Below are 26,852 nucleotides of genomic sequence, written 5' to 3' on the forward strand. Positions count from 1 at the left end.
GGCAACACTCCTTTTATAAGGAGCAAAGTCGGTTGCAGAGAAGCCAAACTTGGCTAGGAGTAGGACAACACCGAATCCCACTTGTATTAGGAGACGCCAATATGGAATAGGAGCTCTAAGTTGGCAAATCATGTAAAACCAAACCAAGAGAGAAAAGGGGTAGTGCATGCCCAGCCGAATTGACTTGAGAAATCAAGTTACACCACAACATTTAAAAAAAAAAAAAAAACAAAATAGCTGTAGTGCTTTACTTGTAAAAAAAATATATATATATTAAATTGAGCAGAGAAAAAAGAAAAGGTCAGTCGGGTGGCCACACAACCGCCCCTCCAATGGCCACCCTATATATATATTTAAAAAAAAAAATTAAGTAATAAACAAGTTCCTAATAAGTACTTGTTTATAAAATTTTAGTAAGTTTTTGGGAAATTGTGTCAAATACCTCATTCTACTTCTTGTCATTTTGCCTTTTAAAGACCTAAAAGGCAGACTTATTCGTTATTCTTCAAAGACGAAGATCTTTTCTTCATATTCGATGACTATTTTCGACTATTTCGATCGCCTCCAACTCTACAATTTCAAGGACATAGTTGGACTGAAAATCACCTCCGTTAGAAGTAGTAGAGTCAGAGGTTTTTCGACTCTTCTAATGCTGACAGAGATGAAAGTTGGAAAAGCTATTTCCAACTCCAACAGAGTCAATGCTGCGCCCTAAAATCAAAATGACCAAACGCACAGGAAGTCCTGACCTGACGTCTCTAAATTTTTCGTGGGTTCTCCAAGCTACTATCCTCCCCTAACCAAATCTATTTAGGTTAAAGGTTGGATCAAAGAAATAACTGAAACTAAATTTTTAAGCCACGATCTGAAATGGGTTGTAATACGAAGCCTCCACCAGTTTCAAAGCACCAAAGACTGAACCTCCACATTATGACTTTTCTATTTTTCTTTTTTGGTTAAGGTTCGTAAGGTTGGTTTCACTTATCCTTGCTATGAGATCCACATGAAAGATTATGACAACTTATGATTTTCGCCAGCTACTACAAGTGAATATCAGGAACTTACAGTGGCTGTAAGTGTTGCCCTGCTGACAATCTACATCGATCAGTGACCGGTAGAGATGTGGTTCCGATTTATATCTTCAAAACTGTGATTAATATTATTATAATTGATCAATGATCTGTATACATAACTTGTAAATACCAATTAACAAAGCAAGTCCTATCATAAACATGGTAAAATACAGCCGCAATTGCAAAATGAATGGGGGGCATCTGGAAAATCCCATTGGCGTGTTCTTACACAGACATTAAACACTTGTACCAAGCAATCAAAAAAACGCAGGATGAGAAGCTGCTCTTAAATCCAGGAAGCTGCCTTTAGAATGAAAAAGCTCACCTTTAAGAACAGCAGGCAGCCCATGTCGATGCCAAATATCCCAATTTGGCGTTGGCTTACATCACTTTCTGAGAAGTTATCAGCGCAGAATTGCACTCAATACCTTTTGTGTATATATTAGTGAGGGCAAACAGGAACAGCACAAACACAACTTGGGCACTCATGATTCCAAAATGGCTGATGCTGTTACCAATTTCCATCCAACTTCCTGTGTTCTGAACCTGGTATATGTCACAACAGTCTATGATAATGAGCAACAAAGTGCAAAGTCTTTTTATGTGTTAAGAAGTAACTAGCAATACAAGCAGAGCTTCATTTAATAAAAAAGAAGGGCTATCTGAAGAAAAACAGTGCTCTTACCAGGAAGAAGAAGTGAATGGTCATTACATCGGAAAATAATATAACAAGAAAATAGCATCCCAAACGTGGAAGTCGGTGTAGTTTGGTTATAGCACTGAATACACATCTGCAATTCAGACCAAAACAAGCAATTTAAGAACTACAGTTTTAAAAGATTTGGAATGCTAACTTAGATTAAAAACAAAGAATAATAAGCTTACTATAATTACCAGGTAGGTTATTGATTAAAAAAAAAAAAAAAAAACTGCAAGTAAAACTAGTATGATAAATAAGCTAAAGCAATCGAGACTTTTGGCTATCTGGACAGATAATTCGTAAAATGGTTCTCAAAGATTGACGAATTTGTGTAGAATGAATATTATAGTACCCAAAAACAAAATCCTCAATAACGCCAGTGAAGTATCATTTTTCTTTTTGACACGCCATAGCAAATTGAAACTTTTTAAACAGAAGAATTTAGATTATCCAGCTTGTCATTATCTATTGAAGACAAATTTGTAATTCTACTTACATGACAAGCATGAATGGTATAAATAGCTTGAATATAAGTAGGGCTGCCATCAGAAAGGGCTGCATTTAAAAGCAAACCATATCAGCTTAGTAACAGATTTCTGACAAGTGATGGATGTTCTAAGGAAGATCAACCTTTACTTACACTGAAGACAGTAATGAATCGATAGACAGATGAAATCTCAAAACTAGCAATACTTGCAAAATTTCCCGTTCCAAAGAAGGCAATGTTGAATAACACCATCTAAACAAAAGAAAAGCATAAAAGCCATTAGAGACATTTATATGTCAATATCATGACCATTTTAATTATGATACAGATCTAAACAAAATAAATCATTCTATTTCTTTACAATCACAAGATTGTACAAAAAATTAAGGTCAATGTCCTGATATTTACTAAATCAGCTCAAATATAAGCATGTCCTAAATTTCAAGTAGAGACATCAATTAAAAATTTAGCCATCTTAGAAACCAGTAGAAGGGAACACATGCATAGTTGCATAAATTTCTTCCTATCTCCCAAGATCTTTGTCATGAGATTCTTTGTAATTCTAAAAAGTTTTGCTGTTTGAATGAGAGTCACACGATAAGCAAACCATTAAACTCATTTCATGGAAGGATGAATATTAAATCGCCACCAAACATGAAAACTCTGAAAGAAAAAAAAAAAACCCCACAGCTGATATTCTTCCAACATTACTTAGGGACCATATAAAAAAGAACAAATGTTTGAAAAACATCTAGTTAACATAACTATACTAAGACATTCCAAACTAGACATGTTTAATTAAAGGCAAAGTATAATAAGGAAAAAGGAAGTGACTTACAAAGATTAAAGGAATTCTCGCATCAGACAGCTGCAAGCATCTCTCGTCATGTTCAAAAATGACATTTGCGTCTGCATTTTTGGTGGAAGCTGATGATTTTTTATCCTTACTTAAGTATGAAACTGTGTTTTCAAATAGTATCCATGCCATTAGTACAAGAGCAAAAGCACCATAAAAGACAGCTTCATATCTGCACAAGTTTCAATAAAAGGAAAAAAATGAAAAGAAAGATAAAGAATTTGCCTTTTTCAAGAAGCTGTTAAATGAGTACCATGACGCTTACAAATGAGATATACCCAATAGATAGAAGAAGGAACGTGGGTGCAAAACCTAGAAATATAGAAGTAAGCCGGGACAAGAGGCCATTTGCTGAAAATAACGGGAGAACCATCGAAAAACCTATTATAGAAAAACTAACACGTGAATTTAGATAGACATGTAATGTGCACCTGTATATACTTCAAGTAGTGGAAACTCAGCAATGAGTAATATCAAGCAAAAATAGGAATGCAAACATGTAAAGTCAAGGAGCTTCCACAATCAAACAAGAAAGCAAATTAGGTTTTAGGGAAACAAAAAGTGCAGATGAAGAACAAAAAGTCAGACAGACATTTCAGATAATCAAATTAGTACGTTACTGATGATATGTGGCCTGTGATGAGCATGATCATGTCTCATTTCAGAACCGTGAGCCTAATTGACCTACAACTACAAATATGGATCATAGGCCAGATATGATATCTTTCAAAGAAAGTTTCAGAATATGTGGACTAAAACATTACAAAGTTGTATCCCCTATAGCTGGGTTCAACAAAAAATTGTCGTATTCATTATGAACCAGAATATTACCTTACACTATGCCTATAAAGCTCTGTAACACCAATGTTCTTTAATAAAATAAAGCTCTATTCTGTTTTTAAGCAATCACTTGACATGAAACTTCGTGCACTGGCACGAGTGTTTGACTTACGGTAGCAGAGAATCAATTGGTATAACCCCCATCTTTTCTCTGGGCCTGAGACAGGCTTGGAAAATGATTAGAACATTATGCATGACATGGGAGGAGTTATTTTTTTGATAAGTAAACAATTGACATATATAGAAGAATGTTAGAACTTGAAAAGAATAAGACTTAAAATTAAAGTTTGATGTTAGCCTTATGGAAAAGCCTAGATAGCAGAAGTGAACATTAAGCAAAGAGGGAAGTGTCCAAGAGTATACCAGCTATAGACCAATTAATCAACTGGTGTAATGCAAGCAGTTCTTGCTTCTGTGTTCTGTGAGATGTTGATAACGACACCATCACTGAAGATAAACCAACCAAAAGAGCCTATATACAATTTACAAAAGAAGTAATTAGATCTATACAGAAATAAATATAATTAAGCTCCAATCCCAGTAGAAGGTAAATACAAGCTATGAACCTGTAACTGAAAGAGCATGGGAAACTTGGGTTTCTTCACTTCATGTTTAGAGATGCTCCGCCAGTACTTCCCTTCAGCATGCAGATCTAGCCACCTTGCAACTACTCCTATCAAGATAATCATAACTCCACTCACGATTCTGCAGAAGTTATTGTTAACACACAAACATCATGATCATGATCACTCAGATGTAACTAATAAACTCTGAACTCTGATAGCTAATACAATATAATTTATACTTTCTTAGCTGCATGGATTTCGTTAAGTAATCATTTTTAATAGAATTCCTATCTTCATTCTAGACACACAAATCATAAGATGGAAAGCTACATGTTACTGATAGAAAGCAATAATTGAAAATGCAGATCTCAAGTGTGGAGGGCAACCATTTTTTGTAGATTTAAAACAATTGATAGCCCAAACAGTCATGTAGACACGAACATACTAAACTATGGTTCCTCACATATGCAACTTAGATATATGAGATCAACAGATTGATGAGCCTTTTGCTATAAATGGTTTCCTCCTGACAACTCTTATATTGCCTTCACTGATCAATCTAAAAGCATTTTACTTATTAAAAGATGATGCCTGATTTCGAAATTTACATAATTATACTATATAAATTGACTGATCGAGCATTTGCAAAGTGTGAAAACATGTGTGCTTATGTTAATTCAGAAAGAACGGGGGAAATAAAACATGGCAAAGCCATTTTATTACCTATTAATTAAAAACTATAACTAATAAAGTTATGATAGTGTTGATGGTAAAATGAGCGCACAGGCTTGAGAAGACTCGTATGGATGTTCAGGATGTTTAAAAAATGGTTAATCTGTCACAGATTTTGTAGTTACTGGTAGTTTTTGAAGCTTGTTCTGTGTATCTACCTTGTGTGTACAGCTTCCTCAGCCCCTCCCTTTGAAATATTCATCAAAAGGATTAAGGGAAAATCAAGGGTTCCTCTACCAGCTTACCCACATACACATGTCAATTGAAGAAATGCAGTGTACAGTGGGTTTATGTTCGTGCTGTGTACCCTTTAATTTCCTTCTCTCTAAAATTTTTGTCAGCTCCTAAATTTAAAATAGTTTAGAAAAAACTAAAACACACAGAGACAGTCACTCCAATATATCCACAGAATAAGCAGGACCAACTCAAGAAAGTTACTTACACTAATTGATTATTATCGGGAATTTCTGCTGGCATCAAAGTAAACACAGACAAAAACCAACACGCCATGCAAACAAAAATAGGTATGCCAGATCGCCATGGAATTGAGTTAAAAAGATAAAGAGAAGCTGTGGGCCCAATGATCAGGAAGCACCAAGTGTAGAGATTCCTGTCAGTGAAGCTATTCACCTGCACAAGGTACCAGAAAACATCCCTCAGAATGCTAGATTAGTACTTTATCATGGATATAGCAGGATAATAAATAGTACATTTGATATCCATACCAGGAATTCAAGAATGAATACTGATACAGCAGTAGTGGCTAGAAGTTTGATGATGTAATTGAATTTTCTTCCATGTAAGTGCTTCCATAATGCTTTTATGAACCAATATTCACTGATTATTTGTGTCCAGAGAAATACTGTCATTGTAGTATAGGCATGGTAAAGGGGAGGGGAGTGCTCCAGAAACAGTACAATAGAAAGTACTCCCATGAAAAGACATCCACATAGGTATACCTGCCAAGAAGCTGAGATATGTGAGATATGAAATGCATGGTTAGAGAAAGCAAAACAATTTTGTATGAGGTTTAATTTTGTATCCCAGCTTCAACCTGCGCTCTCTTTTTTACCTTTTTGCCTTATATATTTTTTCTTCATTTCCATTCAAATTTTTCTTCATTTCAAATGATCATAATACAGCCTAGAAACGGTTAAGCTTATAGGGACATCACCTTTCCAGTATAATTTCTCTGGCGAACTGCTTGCTCCTTCCTCAACATATTTCCTGGCAGTGAAGTATAAGATTGCAGGATGTGGAGGACAAGATAGATCATCCAACCAACATAACCAAGAGTAATTACAGTCATAAGCATCAGCCAATCATAAGTTTGAAAATAATGAAGCCCTTGAAGCGCCAAGCTTCTGAGATTTTCAGATAGCTTCAGAGCAGCTTCATATTCTCTTACAGAAATTAGGTCCTCAATTTTGACCAACATAGAGGAATAATTGGCCAATGGTTTGAAAGGCTTGAAATGTAATGAATTTGACTGCTTTATATCTAAGTTAGTCAAGAAAACAAACACAAATCAAAAAGCTCATTATCTACCTCCATTCCCTTCTACTATCTCCAAAAGCATAGAAAAAGACTAGATCATGAATAATACTTTAGACATTGTAAGAAGCAGCGTGGTCAAAGTAGTATATTAAATTAAATAAGCAAGAAAATTAGTGCATACAAACAAAATCCGAAATAGAAACACAATGTCTTTATGAGATGACTTCTCTTTTTTTTTTTGATAGGTAAAACGGGGGGTGCAACATGAGGACTTCCCAGGTATGAGATGACTTTTCTTATTCTAATGATATATGAAAAACTTGATTTTCATTAGCACCAAACTAAATTATTATCTGAAAGGAATTCAAGATGTAATGCTCAAAGCATAGAAAAGAAGATACCCATTACATCCACATTACCAGAAATAAAATTAATATAAGAAGGGGATACATGACTTGCGAAGGAACTGGTTAAGAATTTGCTCTGTATTGGCTACCACAGCTTCAACCTCTTCTACCTGGATATTAAAATAAATTAAAACCTATGTCAGTTATCCATCATCAATTCAAGTTGGATTCATTCAAATCATCAACTGGAATTTTTAAGAATAAAAGAATATTTGCTGAAGATTATGGTGAAGTGTAAACTGTTACTTCTCTACCCATTTAAATGAGTACGACAAATTCAATTATAAAATAAACAAATCCATTGACAATAATATGGTAAGATATCTGCCATTCTCTATTAAAATAAAAGAAGTCATTTATCAATGAAAGCTAATTGAACATACCTCAATCAAGTCAATGTAATCAAGGGGTAGACTTCCAACTGAGTTAACTGGACATGGCAAACCAACAAGAGTGGACTGCCATAAAATCCAATGAGGACATCAGATCAATAACTCTGGAGGACAAATCAAAGGATTCAGGATTGGAACAGAGAAATTCAAGAAAAAAATGTACTACCATGAGCGGTGCAATATCAGCTTGATTGACATCAACCCGTTCTATTTCATCAAGGCCCCATTCTTTAGGTGTTGGTGTGTCATGCATATGTTCGTCCACAAAACGAAAACTGCAATGAGAATGGTTGGTGCTGGATATTGGTTTGGGATATTTAATACCAGATCCCCAAGCAACAAGGGGGGTATCAGTGTTTGAAGGATGCCCATCTCCATGGCTTCCTATCAATAAAACCGTAATTGTGTCAGCATCTTCTTTCAATATATCTAGCAAATAAAAAAGCCTGCTCCAAGGGAAACCAAAAGAGAGAACATCCTAATGAAATGGACGCTAAAACAACAGATACAAATCAGATCAAGTTAGTAGGATCCACATTCAAGGCCAAGAAACAGATGCTTTGGATTCTCCAACCATTAATTTAAAATAAATAGTCGGGTGGGGATGAAAACTAGAATATAAGCATGGAGCAATTTAGTGCCATATCTAGTGCTACAAACTTTTAACCAATTAGGCAAAACTTAAGCAAGTATCAGAAGACATAGCATGCTTATATCAAAATCAATAAGTGAATGCGGTGAAACAAACAAATTTTCATTAAAAGAAATTGAAATTTATAGAAGTTCCAACCTTTGTCACTCATTCCATGATCTGCAGTAAATATATATGCTGTACTGTTGTCCTTATAATAGTCTTCCATTAGATGATAAACCCTTTCGGCTATACGGTCAACAACCTTTACATTATTGAGATAGATGGAGGAAAAGGGCCTATGTGCATGACCATTTGAATCACAGCCAAGTAGGTGCAGAAATATAACAAGATTATCCTGTAGAAGCAACTCCTTCAACTTTGAGTCTTCATTGGACTTATTCAAAAGGCTCTGAAATTGATCCAAAGACCACTCATCCAAAAAGGATGCATCTGCATCAACAATTTTGAATTGATAAAGTAATGAATGAAAGTGAGAATAATAATGTGTAAGAATATAAGTATAATTCCTTGAACCTTCTATTAGCTTTGAGATTTTACTTGTTACAACATTAATTAATCAAAAAATTTGTGTTCAAAGATTGTAAGTGAACCAGTTGCAAAGTCTTCAAACTCATGAGGATAGGTATTCCATGTGCTATGTGGCACTGCACCACAAAATATTGGAACGATGTCAGGGCTGCCAAAAGAAATTGTGTGCCGGCTTCGGTTAAATACTGAATCAAACTCAACTGGATTAGCTTTCCATCCTGTGAACATAATGGAGCATCTTAGTTGACAGAATGCGATTTGACTAGAAGAATGATAAAAAATAAAAGATACACAATAGTAACTTCGGCACAAGAAGATGGACAATCCACCTTTTGTAACTGCACTGGGGTCCTCATAGAAACCAGCAATTATAGCAACATGTCCAGGCCTCGACTCTGTTGGAGGGCGTGCATGAGATACTCCCCAGCGACCTTGCTCTTTAATTATGCTTCTTAAAAATGGAGCTCTATAATTTCCTTCAGAATCCGGCTCAAAGAACTTGTCAGCACGCAAACCATCAGCTGCATTAATATGTTTCCCCATTAAACAAAGTTCCAAATTTTACGGCATGTAAAATACTAATAACTTATGGAAATTTCCAATTAACTCCGCCTTAACGAGACCTGAATCAATAAAAATCTATTTTGAAAAAATAAGTCAAGGGTGGCAACCGTTTCCTTGGACATACTAACCGGTTTACACTGCTTATATTACAAAAAAACAAATCTAATAGAGAAATCAGTTTCAGGAGTGTAAATGACCCATGTAAAACGACTCAAAAACCCAAAACTTTATAAACAATTTTGAACAACCTTTGACCCCAAAATGACCAATTAGTAGTTAATAAATTAGTGTAAACTCAAATGGGTCTCTCTCGTAGGTACTATAAACAATACCAACCCGACCCATCTCGTAGCCAATGCCATTTCGTTAGTGAGGTTAGCTACAAACACAAAACCGCAGCAACATTTCACTAAGACAATTCCACAAACATGTAGAGCGCGATTCCACGTAGGACGTACCAACGAGGAGCACGAGGCGCTTGGCAGGAGCCTTGAAGCGAGGCGTGACAGGATTCATGCCGTGGACAATGGGAGTCTTGAAGTAGATGTCGAAAATGCTCATCATGTAAACAGCGTGAAGAATGACTCCTAGAACGACGAGCCATGTCTCTCGCCGCTTCAGCCATTTACTACTTGCGGTGCTCACAGTTGCTTTGCCTCTTTCCACGCTTCTGTTGCCTAAGATCCCATCGCTACCTCCCATGTTTAATGCTCTTCGATTTGCACTGCTATTTTTTTCTATTTTGCTTTTCGTAGTTTGTCAAAAGCAGATACAACGAACTGAGTCTGACCTCCGATGCGAATCGGAGAAAAGTCGCTTCCCAGTACCTGAAAAATAACGAAAAACCGAATTCTACTTCTCTCTCTCTCTTTCTCTGATGGTGGATGGTGGGCCGGTTACTAGGCCCTAGGGTGACCAGATGCGTCACTCTATGGGCCGAGGCACAGAATAAAACCCGGCGCTTTGGGGTTACAATTAAAAAACCAAAAAAGGTTAGTCGTCTTAACAATTTCCTAATCCGTTTAAACGAAAAGAGGATTGTTTTTAGTTCTCGTTAGAGGTTTTAAAACGCGTGGTTTGAAAAAAAATTAAAAATGTAGTTAATAAAATTGTGATTTAAAAAAATAAGTCAAGCGTTTAATAAATTCAATAAAAAGCCTTTAAACCAAAACCATCGAAGTACACACTCGTGTCATTTTGGTTATAGCATAAGAATGTGTAGAACCATCAAGAGTCCAATTTTATTGGTATAATATTGATAACATTTAGAAACATTACACTATTACAGTAAATCCAGCGGGCGGATTAAGTGGGATAACACGATCACAACAATACATTAGACACATTATTATTGTTATCAATACAAATGCTGTGAGCTCAACAACATATCATAGTGAAGAGTGAGGTCAATAGGGACTTCAAGCGAGTTCTTTAAGAACAAAGAATGAAATGGCAACACCCACAAAGGCAATCAACATGGATGGAAACGATTTGAGTGCATTAGAATTGTCAGGGCTCGGGGCAGGGCCGGGAGTGCACACTTGTGCAGAAACAGCTAAGATCGAGCAAGTAAACCAGATGAAAAAAGTGGCAGCAGCCCTTGGGATCGCCATGTTTCGTGTTTATTATGTCTTCTCAAAGTAGCTTTGATGTTTAAGAGTGATTTATAGTATAATATATATATATCATGTCTATGTTATATATCTGCCTTTATATAGGCAGAGGCAGAGCCCCTCGCTCTAGTATTTTTATTGACAGGGAAATCCACCTGTCTCTGCCCGCCAGAAGGTTAAACCTATGAATCTCTTCTTGTCCTTTTGGATACTTTACAAGCATTTAATCCAAATGTAAGCAAACGGAGTAGATGAAAATACCAAAGATTCAAAGAACAAGTACTGGCACCTTCTATTGTTGCTTTGTGATAACAATGATAAATGCTTGCCCATCGTCCAATCCTAAATGACGGGCATTGACAAGACGTTGCCCTCTCATTTATTAATTCATTACGGTCCATTGCCATTGAAATTTCTGCATTTTGTTTTGGTTACACTCCCAATCCCTCTCTGACCCTCACATTATGATATACTTCATCAAGCATTGCAAGTGGGGGCAATTTCTCCCAAGGTGCACCAGGTACTGGAGCCTGCCATGAGTCTTAAAGATTCCAATTAATGCAGGATGACAGCTGACTTGTTCAAAGGGTAGGTTTACTTGTTCAAAGAGTAAGTTTACTAACTCTATACTTCGTCTGTTAAGACAAAATTCCATACAATAGATCTGAGGAAAAATAAGAGATATATTAATATCTGCAATATGAAATGGAAAATTTAGTGGACACACTACAGAACAAGTCCTAGCTTAACCCAATACGCCCAACTAATTGCTTCATGACTCAGTAGAAAGGACACAGGAAAACCATTTATTTTCAGGACACAGTAAGAATAAGAGATATATTCTTACTACACAGACTTAATTAGGTAATAGAAACATCAAGTAATGTAGGCCAATTTCAAGGGCACTTGTATTTGTTGCCGTGAGTGGTCATATCGGTGTAGCACTTGCCACATTTCTCCCTGTTACCAAATGTTCCTGGTGGAACGCACTTGCAGCGGTCACAGCATGTCATGCAAGCTCTCATGCAGACTCTCTTCCTTGAATGTAATTGGCATCTCCGATCACATTGGGGAATGCAATCTGTGCATATCAACAATATTAACACACATTACCAAACAAGAAACACAAAAGGCATGTTCGTAAAAGTTTATGTTGAACTTTCTGTACAAATGAAAAGATATATTTACCCTTCTTTGAAGTCACTGGGGGCAGTGGTGCTGGTGCAGCAGGGGGTGACTTGACAGGGGGCACCGGAGCAGGCGGATTAACTGGAGGCGCCGGAGCAGGTGCCATTGGTGGAGGTGCATAAGTGGGTGCCTTTGGTGCTGGTGGAGGAGTAAGAGCTGGTGCCTTTGGTGGAGGAGTAAGAGCTGGCGACTTTGGTGGAGGAGTAAGAGCTGGCGACTTTGGTGGAGGAGTAAGAGCTGGCGACTTTGGTGGAGGAGTAAGAGCTGGTGCCTTTGGTGGAGGAGTAAGAGCTGGGGCCTTTGGTGCTGGTGGAGGAGTAAGAGCTGGCGACTTTGGTGGAGGAGTAAGAGCTGGCGACTTTGGTGGAGGAGTAAGAGCTGGCGACTTTGGTGGAGGAGTAAGAGCTGGTGCCTTTGGTGGAGGAGTAAGAGCTGGTGCCTTTGGTGCTGGTGGAGGAGTAAGAGCTGGTGCCTTTGGTGGAGGTGCAAAAGTGGGTGCACTTGGGGGAGTAAGAGATGGTGCCTTCACTGGAGCTTTCGCAGGAGCTGGTGCTGGTGGTGGGACTATGACAGAAATAGCCTACACCAAATTGCAAAGTACACATTTATTACCAAGTTAATTTTGGTAAGAAACAGTCACAAATCAATCACAAATCAAACAAGTATGTGGATTGGATCTCGTTATTAGGCTGTCTAAATTCATAGCAGGAGTTGCTAGATCTAAATGCCTCACAGAATGCGACACTTGAGAATTGTATGTAAAATGGCTAACAAAAAACTTCAAAAACGTGTCATCTAATTCTCTAAACTTGAGCTACACTAGTGCTTATCCAAATGTGAAGAAATACTGTGCATCAATAGAAAAGTTTTTTATACTTCTCTCTCCTTTCTTTCTGTTTTTTTATTCATTTTTCTCTTTCAAAGAGAATATGTATTTGAAAAATAAAATAAAATAAATAGATAATCTAATGTACAGTGAATTTGAAAAGTCATTAACTGAAATATAAAATGTGATTAGCTATTTTAAATAACAAAATATATATATATATATAGAGCCTCCAGAGTGAATTCTCTGAGCTGCGTTGAGCAAATAAGCAGCAGCCTCTTTCTCTTAGGCTCCCCAAATGGAGTTCTTATGTAAAACGAGATATAGCTAAAAGGTAACAAGAAGCAAGCAGGAATATAAACTTAGGGTACCCAAATAAGCATATAGAGAACCTATTAAACCAAAAACTAATAAAGAGAAAATAAGGACAAAAAGAGAAATGATAAAAAAAGAAAATTAGTACAAATTGTCTTGACAATACCTTTGAGTTGAGTTCCTGTTCATTAGATGAAACCTACAAAAAAAGAGACAAGGATGTCTACAGATTAAGACAGCAAATAGACAGATTGAGTCAGTGTGTGTGTGGGAGGGAGAGAGAGAGAGAAGCATACTCTTGTGGACACTGCAAGAAGAGTGGTGAGGAGAAAGAGCAAAGCTTTGAAAGCCATCATAATAGAAGAGAACCAGAAAGAAGCCAAGAGAATATGAAAAGGTAGTCAGTACTCAATGTTGGTTCAAGGCAGAAGAAGCAACTGTGGTATAAATAGGGCTCAAAGCGTTGAAAGAGAAATATCTACAAGCTGCCAAGCTGGCTTCCGATTATTCAATCAAACTGTGCATGCCAGCTTCACCAGATCACTGTGACACAAGTTATGGCTTCATGTCAGAAAGTTTATATGTGATATATATATTTTTTTTTCTTTTTTTGTGGAAATTGCTGTCCAGAAGGTCTGGCGAAGTTAAGCGCTTGACCCACGTGCCCCAAGGACTGTGTCTGCTAAAGTAGCATATCTATCTATATCTCACCAGGGTTTTGTGAATTAATTTATTAACCAGAACACGAGGTCTGTCTTTTGAGACTTGGAACCAAAGCTACGTCTCATACTCATAGATTACAGACTAATATGTTAATGCTCTGACCTTCCTTCCCGTGTAGGTGGATTGCCTGCTTCAAGTAATCCAGATTATAACTCCTCGCTACATTTGGTAACATAATATCATTGACCATATCCAGAGCTTCTGGTACGAGCCATTTAGACCAATGCATTAGGGGTAGGCACATGTGAATGATCCTTGGCTGACACCTCACTAGATATTGTACAAATGGAGTTCAAAGTAGGAATAAGGAGTGTTATTCTAATTTTTTTTTTTTTTAAAAAAAGTTAGTTCTCAAAATGATGTGTCACCATCTTATAAGATTTATTATTTTGAAAAGTGAGTCACCAACTCATGAGATGGTGACACATCATTTGAGAACTAATTTTTGAAAAGAAAATTTCAGATATTTAGCATTTCTCAAATTGGAATACCCAATGGATAATGTTTTTAGGTAACTGTACCAAAAATCTAACTGATCTCAATTAGGATTTGCAACTTAAAAGAATACGATAGAAATGTCGAGTTTAAATTGTGTTGAAAAATGTTAATCAAACTCAATAGACCCAAAAGGCAAATGTACTAACAATAAGCACTCTTACTTGGATTTAAGCACGTGGCTATCCAGTTGTTTCCTCTCAAGAACAAACGAATCTAAATCTCCAAATACAATTATATTTTTAACAAATCTCTAGAAACCCTATGAATATTACAACTGGCCAACAGTCATACCAAAAGGTGTTTTCACGAGTTCCGTCGAAGGTATCCAATGCGCAGGCAAATTAAGTACCCCCACCCCCACCCCACCCCACCCCACCGATACCTTTTTTGTTTTTTGTTTTTTAACTCCAAGTAGCAAATAATCTTAGTAAATCTGAATGGGGCCCCTAGGCCCTAACTGACATGTTGCATGTGATTTTCGCTTGGTGTCAGGTCTTGAAGTTTTTGTACAAATTACGCGTAATTGATTTACCCATAAAAACCAAAAGTGAGTGTCAAATGGAAGCGCAAATGATTGGTTTATGCAAATATATGTACATAACGAAGCATGGAGGAGCTAATATGCAGGGCTAAAAATTTCAGTCCCCATTAATTCTTTGCGTCTGAAATTTTTCTGGTCATATAGCTGTTCCGTGCATGCATCCTGGAGGCACCGTGCAGCTGCAGTAGCAGGGGTTGTGCATGAATTGAGTGCTGGGCTAATTTGGCCCACCTATTAACATACAATGATACAAACTAGTACTATGAACATTATTGTTGTCTCTGTCCGTGTGCCAGGATATCTGTATTTGTGTTTATTGGGATTAGGTAATGTCATGCTAGTATATGGGAATCTGGAGTAATTGTTATCCAGAGAGATTAGAGACTGGAAACAAGTTCAATTCTGCCTCCTCAGATAGCCGATTAGGTGCTTTACAGCGAGATATTTTAAAATTTTTGATTAAAAATAAATAAATAAAGTTGTTGAATGCCGAATGGCTTCCACAAAAACAGAGCCGCATAAGGCCCTAAATGCAGGGACACATCAAGAGGTGACTGCCATCTCTTCCGCGAAACAGCCCAAACCTTGAGCCCAGAGCCTCAGCCTTGCACTGTAAATTCAATGCAGTTTCTGAATTTGGGGTATGCTATAGGATAGGACAAGGTTATCCAGCAGTTTTTAGACAAATCTCAATCTAAAGTTACTTATGGCTATATTTAAAGCTTGGATTGTCAGCTTAAAGCTTGACAAGCTGGTACCTGTGCTGTCTATGTGAGTTTCTCGAGGTGGACCTATTTATCAATTACAAAAGGATTGAGGTATCGACTGTGCCTAAATTAGATTACAACTGGCCTGCAATCATCTCTCAGTTTTGCCCTAAAATCACCCCTTGGTATAAAGGTATCGACTGTGCACGATTTACATGTTACCATCAGCTTGTCAAGATATAACCTGCCATTTTTCATTCAATCTGTTAGCTAAGGTTTGGGTTACATTTTCATACAAAGACTTAGTTCTATGCTTAAATTTATTTATTCTTGCTTTCTATTTACATAACCCCATATAAATTCATGCACTAGTATGGGCCATTTCATAGATTACTAAGTGTGTCTTACAAGCATGAGAGCTCAAGAGAATAAGAGGCAAATATGATAGTTACTTGACCTTGTTTCTACAATGGAAGTCAGTTTTCTGAAGAAAATTTTTTATCTTTAGAATTCTACTGATGCACCTGCTTCCTAATTGCTAGACAAACAATGTGCGAAAAAGGTCACCTGATTTCTCTCAAGATAGGACCTCAACAAATCTCTGAAACAAGCTTTGCTGTCATGATCTGAAATCAACTTGTTTATGGAGCCAGCTGTTCAGCCATCAAGGACCTGTTTGCAATTGAAACACCAGGGCCTAAGACAACTGTTTTTGCTTTTCTTCATTTTCCCCACCTCTACTACACAAGCAATTCATCCTAAGATAAACCATGGTCTCACTTGGTACGCACATGGCTCGCTGCACTGAAAATGGAACCCTGAAAACATGATGGCCAGTAACAAACCAAAAAACTTCCATGATTCATCTTTATTACCTAGAAAACATCACAATCACTGCATAACAAAATTCACTAACTCGAATATTGAAAATGATCTTGGTCAAGTGATACCATTTAACATCTTTTGAGAAATAAAATGATTTCACCAGCAGCACCATCTAAGAACTAACAATAATCAGTTCAGTACAGTTCTGATCAGATGCCTACATACCAAGATTCTCAGGAAATAGTGCTCAAGAATAAATTGCTCCTTTATGAGTTTTGTAATTTTTTTTTTTTTTGTCCTTTTTACAAAATCCGCAAATAAGTTCTAGGCAAGGAAACCCTCTTCATCTTCAAAACTCAAATTCAAAGTTTGCAGCTTGAAGCCTGAACCTTGTATGGTCTCAACCAAACCGGAAGCCACTGCTGTAGCTTGTACTGTTGTTTGTTTTGTCAACTAAACATGAGAACAAGAAAAAAAAAAAAAATCATTATCTATCAATGTCTCTTTCTGAAGAATGAAAGGAAATTTTGATCAAGAACATTGAGATGAAATAGCGAATGAAATGTATCACAAGTATGGAAAACCATTCTCAATCAACGAACCCTGAACTTCTAGGGAGCCCATCAGAATTAATAGAAGCTGATCTACGGGATTAAATTTAAAATTTGACAATTTTGGAATTTAAGCAACTAGTGCATACACACCTGAACACTCGCAATACCCTCAACAACTTGAACCTTTAAATTAGTAATACCCTCTGTTTCCTACAAAAGAAAAGATTTAAGAGCAATGGTGGGAATCAACATGTGAATAACAATTTACCAATATATTGCAATTTATCTACAGTATATCCATAGGAGAAAGATGGTAATTCCAAAAAAATACGGCCCCAGCTACCCAAACAACACCAAGTAAAAATTCAGCGCCTAAAAAGAGAGAGAGAAAGAAATAAACTTCTACTCAACACTAGCTAGAAAATTAAAAAAATCACAACGGATATTGACCATATAGTTCTCTACGCCATAGGCCCCCTTACCTTTTGCCCCTTTGATCTTGATCGTCCCATTTCAATAAGATACTATATTTAATTTCCCCATTTATGATATCTATATTTTGGACTAAACATCAGCTACCGAATTTGTCTGGACTATGTTGAATTAAAAGCTACAGGCACATTAAATCCCATCACAATCGACTTTTTACCTAAATTTGAAGCAGCTGAGGTTTGAGCTTAAATGCAAAAAAATAATAATAAATGTTAGGTTACATTTCAAAGTCCAACTTGCATTATCTCGAAACAATTGAGCTAGATACAAACTGAATTGGACCAATCACCTGCTTGTCCTCTCTTTAACACTGCGATTCTCATCTCTTACCAAATGATTTTGTTGAATTGCATAAAATTGATAAAACAAAAGACTTGATTCTTCCAATACCATGACACAACAATATTTGTTGGAGTATACACGTATCAGGGTGAACTATTAAACCTCACATCGAGTAATAGTCACAAATTAAGTGGTTGATATGGCATAACAAAGCACAAATCTATGGGGCCTAAACTTTTGGGTTAAGTTGGTGTCCAATATGTTATATCAAGTCTCATTAGGACTTAGGAGGCTCTCCACGTTTTATCACCCTAACAGCCTAACAAGTATCAAAGCTAATGATTCCACAGAATAGTGTCGAAAACAATGGCTGTGCTAATGTGGTAAACTCAGGTTTTTGGATCGGGTGCAATTAGCTGCCCATACGAGAGGGCAGGTAGATCCTGCACCTACCCGGACAGGTGCAGGCCCACCTTCCCTCTCACATTAGCTGCCCTGGCCCCGGGCAACTACTACTTAGTTGCCTGAGAACCGGTCCAATAACTCCCATGGGGTGTTTGATTTTTTTAGCCGTCACAACAATATCATCTCCGTCAATGGAACTCAAAATGACATTGCAACACATACCAAAGAGTTACTTAAAATAAGAGAACATATGGGTTTACCTCCAAGGCTTTGGTCACATTAGGAATACCTGCTTCGTTCATTGTTCCCTCTGCCTTCAAATAAAAAAAAAAAAAAAAACATAAAAGGCAGACCATTAGTTGTTTTACTATAAACCAATTCCAAAGGAAGGCCTTCTCATATAAATGGAGGTAGAATAAGAAACTGGACTAATGAAACAAGTGCTTAGGTGATTCCAGAATTTATCAAATGGCCCCAAAAAAATGAAAATTTTTTTTTTTGCGCCACTTAACTTGCCTAATTGCCACATTAGACACATAAATAAATACAATTACCTGAAAGAACATGGTAAGAATGTCAGAGGGCGAAACGGGCACCGAAACGGGCTGTTGCTCCGACGAAGAAGACGACGATGTTTCTTCTTCTTGTACTGCTTCTTGTTCCTCTGGAATTATCGGGGTTTCTTCTTCCACTGACCGCGCCACGATTCTCAGAAGCTGCTCCTTCTTCTTATTCTCGTTCACTTCGAGCGTGAAATGGTTGAAGGAGTTCGAAATGCCATGGGTACGGAGGTGGAGGTTTCGAAACGGGAAACTCAGAGAAGGACCGGGAACAGATGTACGGTGATTAGGAGGGATGCGAATTAAGGGAGCCGAGCATGTGATTGTTGCCATTTTTGTTCCCTGACCTCTGAGCTCTGTATGCGAGTGAGCGAGAGAGAGAGGGGTTTTAGCTTTGAAGTGGTGCTTCGCTCCCTATCCAAATCCAAATCCACATCAGCGTTCTTTTTACTCTTTCAGTATTCAGAAACTATCAGAGCCGTCAGATTTCTCTTCTTTGTCATCATCGGATTTCTTCGTGAAGATCGGGGGCCCAACAATTTGGTGGGCTTTTGGCTCTGTTTTGTTGGACCGTATTATTCAACTTGGGATAATATGAAGCCAGTCTTTTAGATCCTGGTGCAACTCCGTCGACCCGCGTACCGCGTAGAGAAAGGCTGTGAACTTCAATACCCCGAATAATAGCCTTGGGTGCAAAATTCCCCCACAACTCTCTCTCTCCCTCTAGAGTGTAATTGTATTATTTGGCAACGCTTATCAAATCATTTTTAAAAAAAGTTGGTTCCCAAATTAACCTATGAATTGGTGACACATTTTACAAATAATAAATCTTATGAAATAGTAACACATGATTTGGAAACTAACTTTTGAAATATATATATATATATATATATATAACGTTTCTCTCAATCTAGACCCCACAGTTTAGCTCATATTTCACTTGTTAAACCTCATTTGTCAAAGAAGAATTTGAGCGCACAAGCAAAGGAAAGTATCCGAATATTAATTTAGAGCTTAAACTTTTGGACAACCCGTGATTTATCAATCCGTCCATTTGATATTGCTTTGGGTTTGGATTTGGCGTGGCATTGGGAATTAGAATGCCCAATCGATGCCAATTCCAGACAGCCGAAGGCAGCCCTAAGAATTTATGGGCTAAATTAGCAGACCAAGACATTTCCTTGGGCTTTGATGTGTTTCATCAAAACATTAACCTTGTAATGGAGAATTGAACACATACATTTGCAGACTTCAAAACCAGTGCTCTTGCCAATATAACTCTAAAATTTAATCTGGCAAGGACAACAGCTAGACTAAAAGCTTGAATATAAAACATTGTAACTACATTTTGGCCCCAAGGATAGTATGTCCAAGCAAGTCAGTGAACAATGTTTTGGTCAACCAAGAAATAGTTGCAGCTACTACCTATAACATTTGAGCTACTTCTTCCTGCAATCCTCTACAACTTGTCCATCTGCATGAGCATAAGAGTCAGTGACTTTTGCTGAAACAAATATATAAAATACCACAAAACAAGAAAGCATTAAAATTTCAGTAGAGTGCAAAAGGCCCTCACCCTTGAGATGTACAGCTAGGTTTGCTTGAGCATCAGCTTCAGAGTTTAATTCCTTGAAAATGAACAAGAACCTTATTTGGATTTGGCAAAAGTTCTTATAGTAAACAAGAATGATGTTTACAAACAACCGTATTCAAGAATCAAAACAATAAGAGTTGCTTCAATACAAACAGCGTACCCATTGATACAATGCTAGCATGACTATGGCTTGCCACTGCTTATGTTAAAGAAGTCTACTATCAAAAACAAAAACAAATCTAATGGCTCACCAAATAGTGTTTAATATGTCCTCAGGTACCATATAGCATAAGGGTGATGTGCATGAGTAGATTACCAAACAAAAACTAACACTCTTGTCCCCCCAATAGATGATATTTCATGTTTGGGCTATCCCAAAATAAATGAAAGTTTTTTTAAAATGAAAGCATTTATCCATCTAACTTTCATATTATCCTTAAATTTGAACCATCTTTTTTTAAAAAAAAAAATAAAAAATTAGTCCACCCTTTTCCAAAATGTAACCCATTTTCCTTGGTCCTATCTATGGGCATTTTAATAGTGTTTGTTTCATTAGAATGTGTATCATTTGTAAATTTTCATTTTTTGTGGAGCAGCGGGAGTAATAGCTTTCTAAAAAATATCATATAGATAGTGCAGAATTTTAAGGAAACAAGTAATCATTTTGCATGTACCCTAACAATATGATTGATCTGGAATGACACAAACTTATCCTTGAGCTCCTTGGCCTCTTTACACAAGTCAGCCATATTCTGGTTTTTGGTTTTCCAAAGTCCCTGAATCTGTAAATGAGGAGGTCTCATAAAAATGAATATTAAACAATCGACATATCAAAAGACAGAATAGAAACAAGGAAAGCCATTGGGTGAAACGTAAAGCAATGAAGTAAAACATGTAATTTGCTATCAGAACCTCTAAGGCTATACAGTAGCCTTGATATCATGGAAGCATCCACACTATGACCAATCCCACAGCTCTTGAAAACCTCAGGTATCACATCAGAATAGTGCAGACTAGGTAGACCAATGGATTAAAATAAGATAAATACAACAACAATCATGTCACATTACTACCCTTGATATGTATCTTCCTTATATTCAGTATATGCACATTAAATGCATTATATGGAAATTGTACATTCATATACAGGCAACAGTTTTATTCAAGCCCAATATGAAGCAATGGACTTCTCACGAGGATGTAAATGATAAAATGAAAAGGAAGTAACGAAGTCACGTATAAAGTACATCAAAGGCATATAAAGGCACCAATAAGTTGTAAATCAGAGTTGGGTATTTGGGTGTGGTGCCATCAGGGGACTGGATGGTAGTAGCATTTCTTCTTGTATGATTCCTGATTTGAACTGCTTCTTCACCTTTTGTTTTGTAATGCCGCCCCCCCCCCTCTTTTTTTTTTGTAATCACTATCTGCCTTCATTTTTACATGCTCTCTCTCTCTCTCTCCTTCTAATGGCAACATGTTCAAAATTGTAGATATAAGATATGTAGATAAAAGATGAAGAATATTAAAAAAGAAAAAGAAAAAAAAGAAGAAGACAAACCTGCATACAAACAAGTTTAGAGTCTCCCCGGACGCGAATGTGTTTATATCCTTTCTTAAGGGCATGCTTCAAACCTAAAATTACAGCTCGATATTCAGCAACATTATTTGTTGCAATGCCCACCCCTTCACTCAATCGGCAGACCTACCAAGCCTCGAGGTTAGAAAGAGCTACATTTTGCAAAAGGACACAGAAACTTAAAACCAACAGATATTTTTCAGTTAACTGCATACCATACTTCCATCTTCAGCACACAGCACAGCTCCTGCACCAGCTTGTCCAGGATTTCCTTTTGAAGCACCATCAAACTCCAGAGAACAGGAACTCTGAGCATAAAGATGGACGAGGCATATTATGGCACTGTTAGTTCACAGATAGTTCATTCAGCTCTATGCATTTTGGCTTGACAAAAGCCACAAGCCAACATAAATAAATATCAAGTTCATAAGCAGTGGAGCATTTATTCCATGCAGACACCTTGCTCATCTTTTCTTGGCATGTGTCTAGACACCAATTTGGACACTAATAAAGTGCAATCACTTCATTTTACTTCAATAAAGTGCTGAACAACAAGATTACTTATTTTTAAAAATGGGTAAATTACACTTGGCCTCCTCAAACTACTACTGCAACTACACCCTCCCCCCCAGCATAACAGAGACTTTGCTTCAGTTTTTTTTAATCATTATTTACTAGTACATTTTGGTAGTTTATAGGTCCGAGTTGCAATGAGTCATAATTTGAAAGTACAAGTGTAATTATCAAAAAAGAAAAAGAAAAAAGGGGGAATGGTAAGTGCAATTGGATTGGTAATTTGAGAGGGCGAAGTGCAATTTAAACAAAACCTTGTACTTCCATTACATATTTGTAACCACTAGAATGAAAGGAATACGCTCAAAGAACTAATGGAATGGATACAAAATTAACACATGTTATATGAATGCAAGTGAATTCACGGACATGGATACTTTTGAGATTAAATACACAATCACGTATGCACATAAATAATTAAATAGTAGTATTGGTTGTGGTCTTAGTACATGAGCAGTAGATATCAGGTCAGCAGCTTACACAACTGGAAGAAATTGTATGACTTTCATTGCAACTATCTGATTTGAAATGTTTCTTCTGAGGATTTGTCAAAAGAGAAGTTGATCCAGCCACCTGTGGAACAAAATCATACAAAGTGATTACTAACTACCACAACATAATCAAGTCATTCCATATTCTCTCAAAGATGCTATATGCAAAATAATAGCTTATAACAGTGCAATTTTATTATGGGGTATGCTATAATCTATGCGCCAATTTCTTTTAGTTCCAAAATTGTCTCTGATCAACTCTTATAAAAAAAAAAATTATAAAAAAAAAAAACTATGTCTTGGATAAACCAACTTTCTCCTATATAAACCATAGGTAATGTCTTTTAACTTACAATGTTATGTGAATGAAGAACTTCTTGTGATCTCTTTGGAGGAGAATCCTTGTTAGCTGCTTTTAGTTTAGAAGAAGCTGGTTGCTGAAAGAAAAATAATATGATCAATCATACAATCAATAACTGAAGAGAAATTTCTCTATAATATCAAAAAGCTGATTTTGTTAACCACTTTTATTCTACACCATGGCAGAAAGGAATTAGAAGAGTTCTGATAACATGATACACAGACACCCAAGTGGTTCAATGTTTTTTCCTTTCCTTATGCCCGCATGTCCCAGGGGCCTGGGGTATTACAGTTCCATATCAAACAAGAAAACAATACAATGGTCAACACTTCAAATTGGCCCTACAAGAAAATCAATAAAACATCATTTAATGTTGTTCCTTTGGCCAAAGACTATAATGTCTATAAATAGTTCAGAAACACAGTTTGTCGCAATGTAGAAGAACACTCAAAATTTTGATAAAAATGAGTGCATCTCCACAAAATTTCAAGCCAACAACATCAAGCCGTTTGACACTCATGAAGTGGACTTCAACCAGCAGAAGAGCCTTGGCAGACGCAGACCTACTAGTAAAAGAGACCAAAGAAAAAAAAAAAAAAAACCATAAATAATATTCTGAAACATTAAGGTGCTAAGTCAACAAACCTGATAAGGGCAAGCAACAAGTTCGCCTAACAGATCTTCTCTCACATCAACAGCACTGATAGAATAAGTAGCATTTTTAAGCCCATGTGAGGCAAAGTACTCCTCAGCCTCCTTAGGCAAACAATATCCTTTATACACACTTATTGAAGGATTGCACACCTATAAAGGAAAAGAAAGCTTATTTTCAAAGTCTGCAGCAACACAAATATGTGAGAATAAGGATTGTTTCATGCATCACTCTTAATGTTTTTTCCAATAGCTCAACCCGTCAAAAGAAGGAAATATCAAACTAAGTGACAATGAACTAGCTACAACAATGTTGTTATTGACAAAAACTGATATAACCATCCACAAAACACAGAATGGCTTTCAGTCATTCTTTATACCAAGGGTACAACCCAAAAGTCTCATAGCTGAGAAGTGAGAATCGCCTTACACAACCCAGCCTAGAGTTGAATTAACTTATTGAAACTTTATAACATAAACCATACTTGACCTGAAAATACAAAGAGAAACAGATGGGCGCTAGTACCAACCAGTGCAAACTAACCGTAATCTAACCCTTTTGAACAAGCAACCTAATTTACAGAATGACAGTTAAACAATGAAGCAAACGCATGCAAGAAGCCTCAGTGTTAAACACAATGCAGACCACAACCAAGCAATGTAACAAATAAAACCCTTTCGGGAATCCATAGCAACAAACTGTAAATTTATTCAAACAAATAAAACCCAGAAGACCAAATTCAACTGGGCACGTACAAAGCTGACAAAAAGATAAGAAAAACCTAGAAAGAAATTGACGCATCATACAGATTACAGAGCTGCTTCAAACAAAGATAAACTGAAAAGGAATTAGATCATAAGGTTGAAAAAGATTACGGAAGATCCAGCTTGATCTTGGCAATCCCTCAAACTCTTGTAAATGCCAATGATATCCCCCTTCCGTACAACGTAAAACGCGTCCTTCTCTTCCTCCATTTGTTGTCCGACTGACCAAAATCTTCACTGCAAAACGCAGAAGTAGCACCAAATATGAAGAAACCCCAATAAACACATAAAATTTAAATTTAGACAAACATTTTTATTTTCAATGATCCTTAGCTATATTCATGATGATCAATCAAGGTCACGAGAAAAAAACCCTGAATTTTTTAAGAACGAAACACGGAAGCTAGAGCGAGATTACAATCAGGGCAAAAGAAATTTAGTCGAAAATCAGCTCCGTACCTTAGCAGATAAAGGTCGTGTTTTCTAATAAGAGACAGACAGAGAGGGGTCGTCACTGGTCGATTTTTGAAGTGTGGTATGGCAGACTCAGAGAGATGGCGAGGATGGTGAAGAAATGGTTTCTGGGCTTTGGCGGGAAAGCGAAGAGGCAAAAGCATGGTTCATGGGCCACTCACTCCAGAGTCCAGAGTCCATATGTTAAACTAGCCGGTTAGGTTGTGTCAACCATTTACTATGGTCAACCATTACAGGATTCGGATTCATTAGTGTGACCTAATATAGATTTTTAATTATCACATTATTATGTGTATGCACTATAATTAGTATTTGATGAAATATCAATCATTTATTCGATTTGGATTCAATTTCAATTGAAACTGAGCTCGTTGAGATTAGAACTTGTGTCTCGTATGTTGGGATTAAGATATGTCCCATAACATATGAAACACATGTTTCAATCTAGCAGAACAATTCTCAACTTCGAAAATGATCGGCAAGAAAAAGAATTAATAGAGAAAATTGGGGTAGAAGAGAGAAGGGGAATAAAATCAAAAAACCCATATGAATAGAATGTGAAAATTAACCAAATCCACATAGCAAGAAATAATTAAGCAAAGAACGAACTGATTCTTTTTTTCTTTTGGGGGGTGAGGGACACCCAGGAAAAGCCCATAGGCCACAGCATTCCTTGATAGACATTTATACAAGGAACAAAAGATTAAATCCATCCCGCAGCAGCAGTCCTACATACATGTAAAAAAAATAAACAGATACACTATCCCACACCATTTGGCTGCAGGAACAGTCCTTCCAACTTTCTCCAATGGTTGCATCCTTTTACACAAATCTTCGTGTCTCCATAAGGTCTGCAGGTCACTGAAGTGCTTTTGGGTAAACTACGACATACATAATGTATACATTGTCATCCTGTAAGAATCCTGTTAACATTTACTAGCGAAGAAAGAAGCCATGATAACCATGATATGTGAGGAAGTCGATACAAATTAGCCTGTCAAGAAACTTCACTATAGTCTCACACAACCACAGAATGCACGACCATTGAGAAGATTATAGCAGCAACTGCTAGAAACATTCTTGCAACAGAAGATTCTATCTCAACATTGTGGTATTCCCAGTCTCCATCAAAGATCTCTGTTAGCAGACACTACCTTCAGTAACATGGCGAGATCATATGATTTGAAGTCTTTACCATAACACAGACTCAGATCCAGGGGTGTTCTTCCATCCTGAAAGCAGTAAAACCCACCAAGTTAATTGCACCTTCACTGAAAGCAAACAAGAAAAACTCTTTGCTTATCAATTTTCATGCATCACCAAAAATTAGCTTTATACGAGAAAAAGTAGATGAAAGTATCATAAACTAACTAAGCATGACAATGCAATAGAAAAGAATAGGAAACAGAGACATGCAGAACTTGCACGTGTGATTACATAGTTAACTTCTTCTTTTTTCTATTTGCCAAAATTTAATCACAAAACTCCCATGAACAGATATGACTAGACTCTCTGATATCAGTCAATGAAAACCTGAA

The 26,852-nt window shown here is 36.9% G+C and overlaps 3 protein-coding genes across 4 annotated transcripts; all 3 read right to left on the bottom strand.

The window, feature by feature from the left end:
- Positions 1-487: 487 nt before the first annotated feature.
- On the bottom strand, positions 488-10,139 carry LOC132180513 (uncharacterized). 2 transcript variants are annotated; one of them, XR_009440166.1, is made up of 19 exons: positions 9,756-10,139; positions 9,063-9,254; positions 8,796-8,951; positions 8,341-8,634; positions 7,717-7,934; positions 7,542-7,616; positions 7,202-7,268; positions 6,429-6,754; positions 5,980-6,213; positions 5,697-5,884; positions 4,523-4,661; positions 4,320-4,428; positions 3,395-3,497; positions 3,099-3,288; positions 2,414-2,512; positions 2,270-2,328; positions 1,759-1,864; positions 1,399-1,619; positions 488-1,147 (listed from the first exon to the last, which is right to left on the bottom strand). XR_009440166.1 is itself a non-coding variant. In XM_059593375.1 (18 exons), the coding sequence occupies exons 1-18, from the start codon at positions 9,997-9,999 to the stop codon at positions 1,455-1,457; spliced, it is 2,964 nt and encodes a 987-aa protein (XP_059449358.1). In that variant the 5' UTR covers positions 10,000-10,139; the 3' UTR covers positions 1,154-1,454. The 2 variants fall into 2 exon arrangements, 1 of the variants encoding a protein (XP_059449358.1); XM_059593375.1 differs by lacking the exon at positions 488-1,147 and having other exon boundaries at positions 1,154-1,619.
- A 1,436-nt stretch (positions 10,140-11,575) lies between these two features.
- Positions 11,576-13,745, bottom strand: LOC132181013 (gibberellin-regulated protein 14-like). Its single transcript, XM_059594051.1, has 4 exons — positions 13,536-13,745; positions 13,406-13,438; positions 12,099-12,678; positions 11,576-11,991 (listed from the first exon to the last, which is right to left on the bottom strand). Exons 1-4 carry the CDS (start codon positions 13,593-13,595, stop codon positions 11,807-11,809), a joined length of 858 nt encoding a protein of 285 aa, XP_059450034.1. The 5' UTR covers positions 13,596-13,745; the 3' UTR covers positions 11,576-11,806.
- A 2,862-nt stretch (positions 13,746-16,607) lies between these two features.
- On the bottom strand, positions 16,608-19,235 carry LOC132181133 (uncharacterized). The gene is made up of 4 exons (XM_059594216.1): positions 18,821-19,235; positions 18,527-18,580; positions 17,238-17,297; positions 16,608-16,986 (listed from the first exon to the last, which is right to left on the bottom strand). Exons 1-4 carry the CDS (start codon positions 19,157-19,159, stop codon positions 16,858-16,860), a joined length of 582 nt encoding a protein of 193 aa, XP_059450199.1. The 5' UTR covers positions 19,160-19,235; the 3' UTR covers positions 16,608-16,857.
- Between the last annotated feature and the right edge of the window lie 7,617 nt (positions 19,236-26,852).

The sequence above is a fragment of the Corylus avellana genome, chromosome ca5, assembly GCF_901000735.1.
Source record: "Corylus avellana chromosome ca5, CavTom2PMs-1.0".
Classification (NCBI taxonomy): Eukaryota; Viridiplantae; Streptophyta; class Magnoliopsida; order Fagales; family Betulaceae; genus Corylus; species Corylus avellana.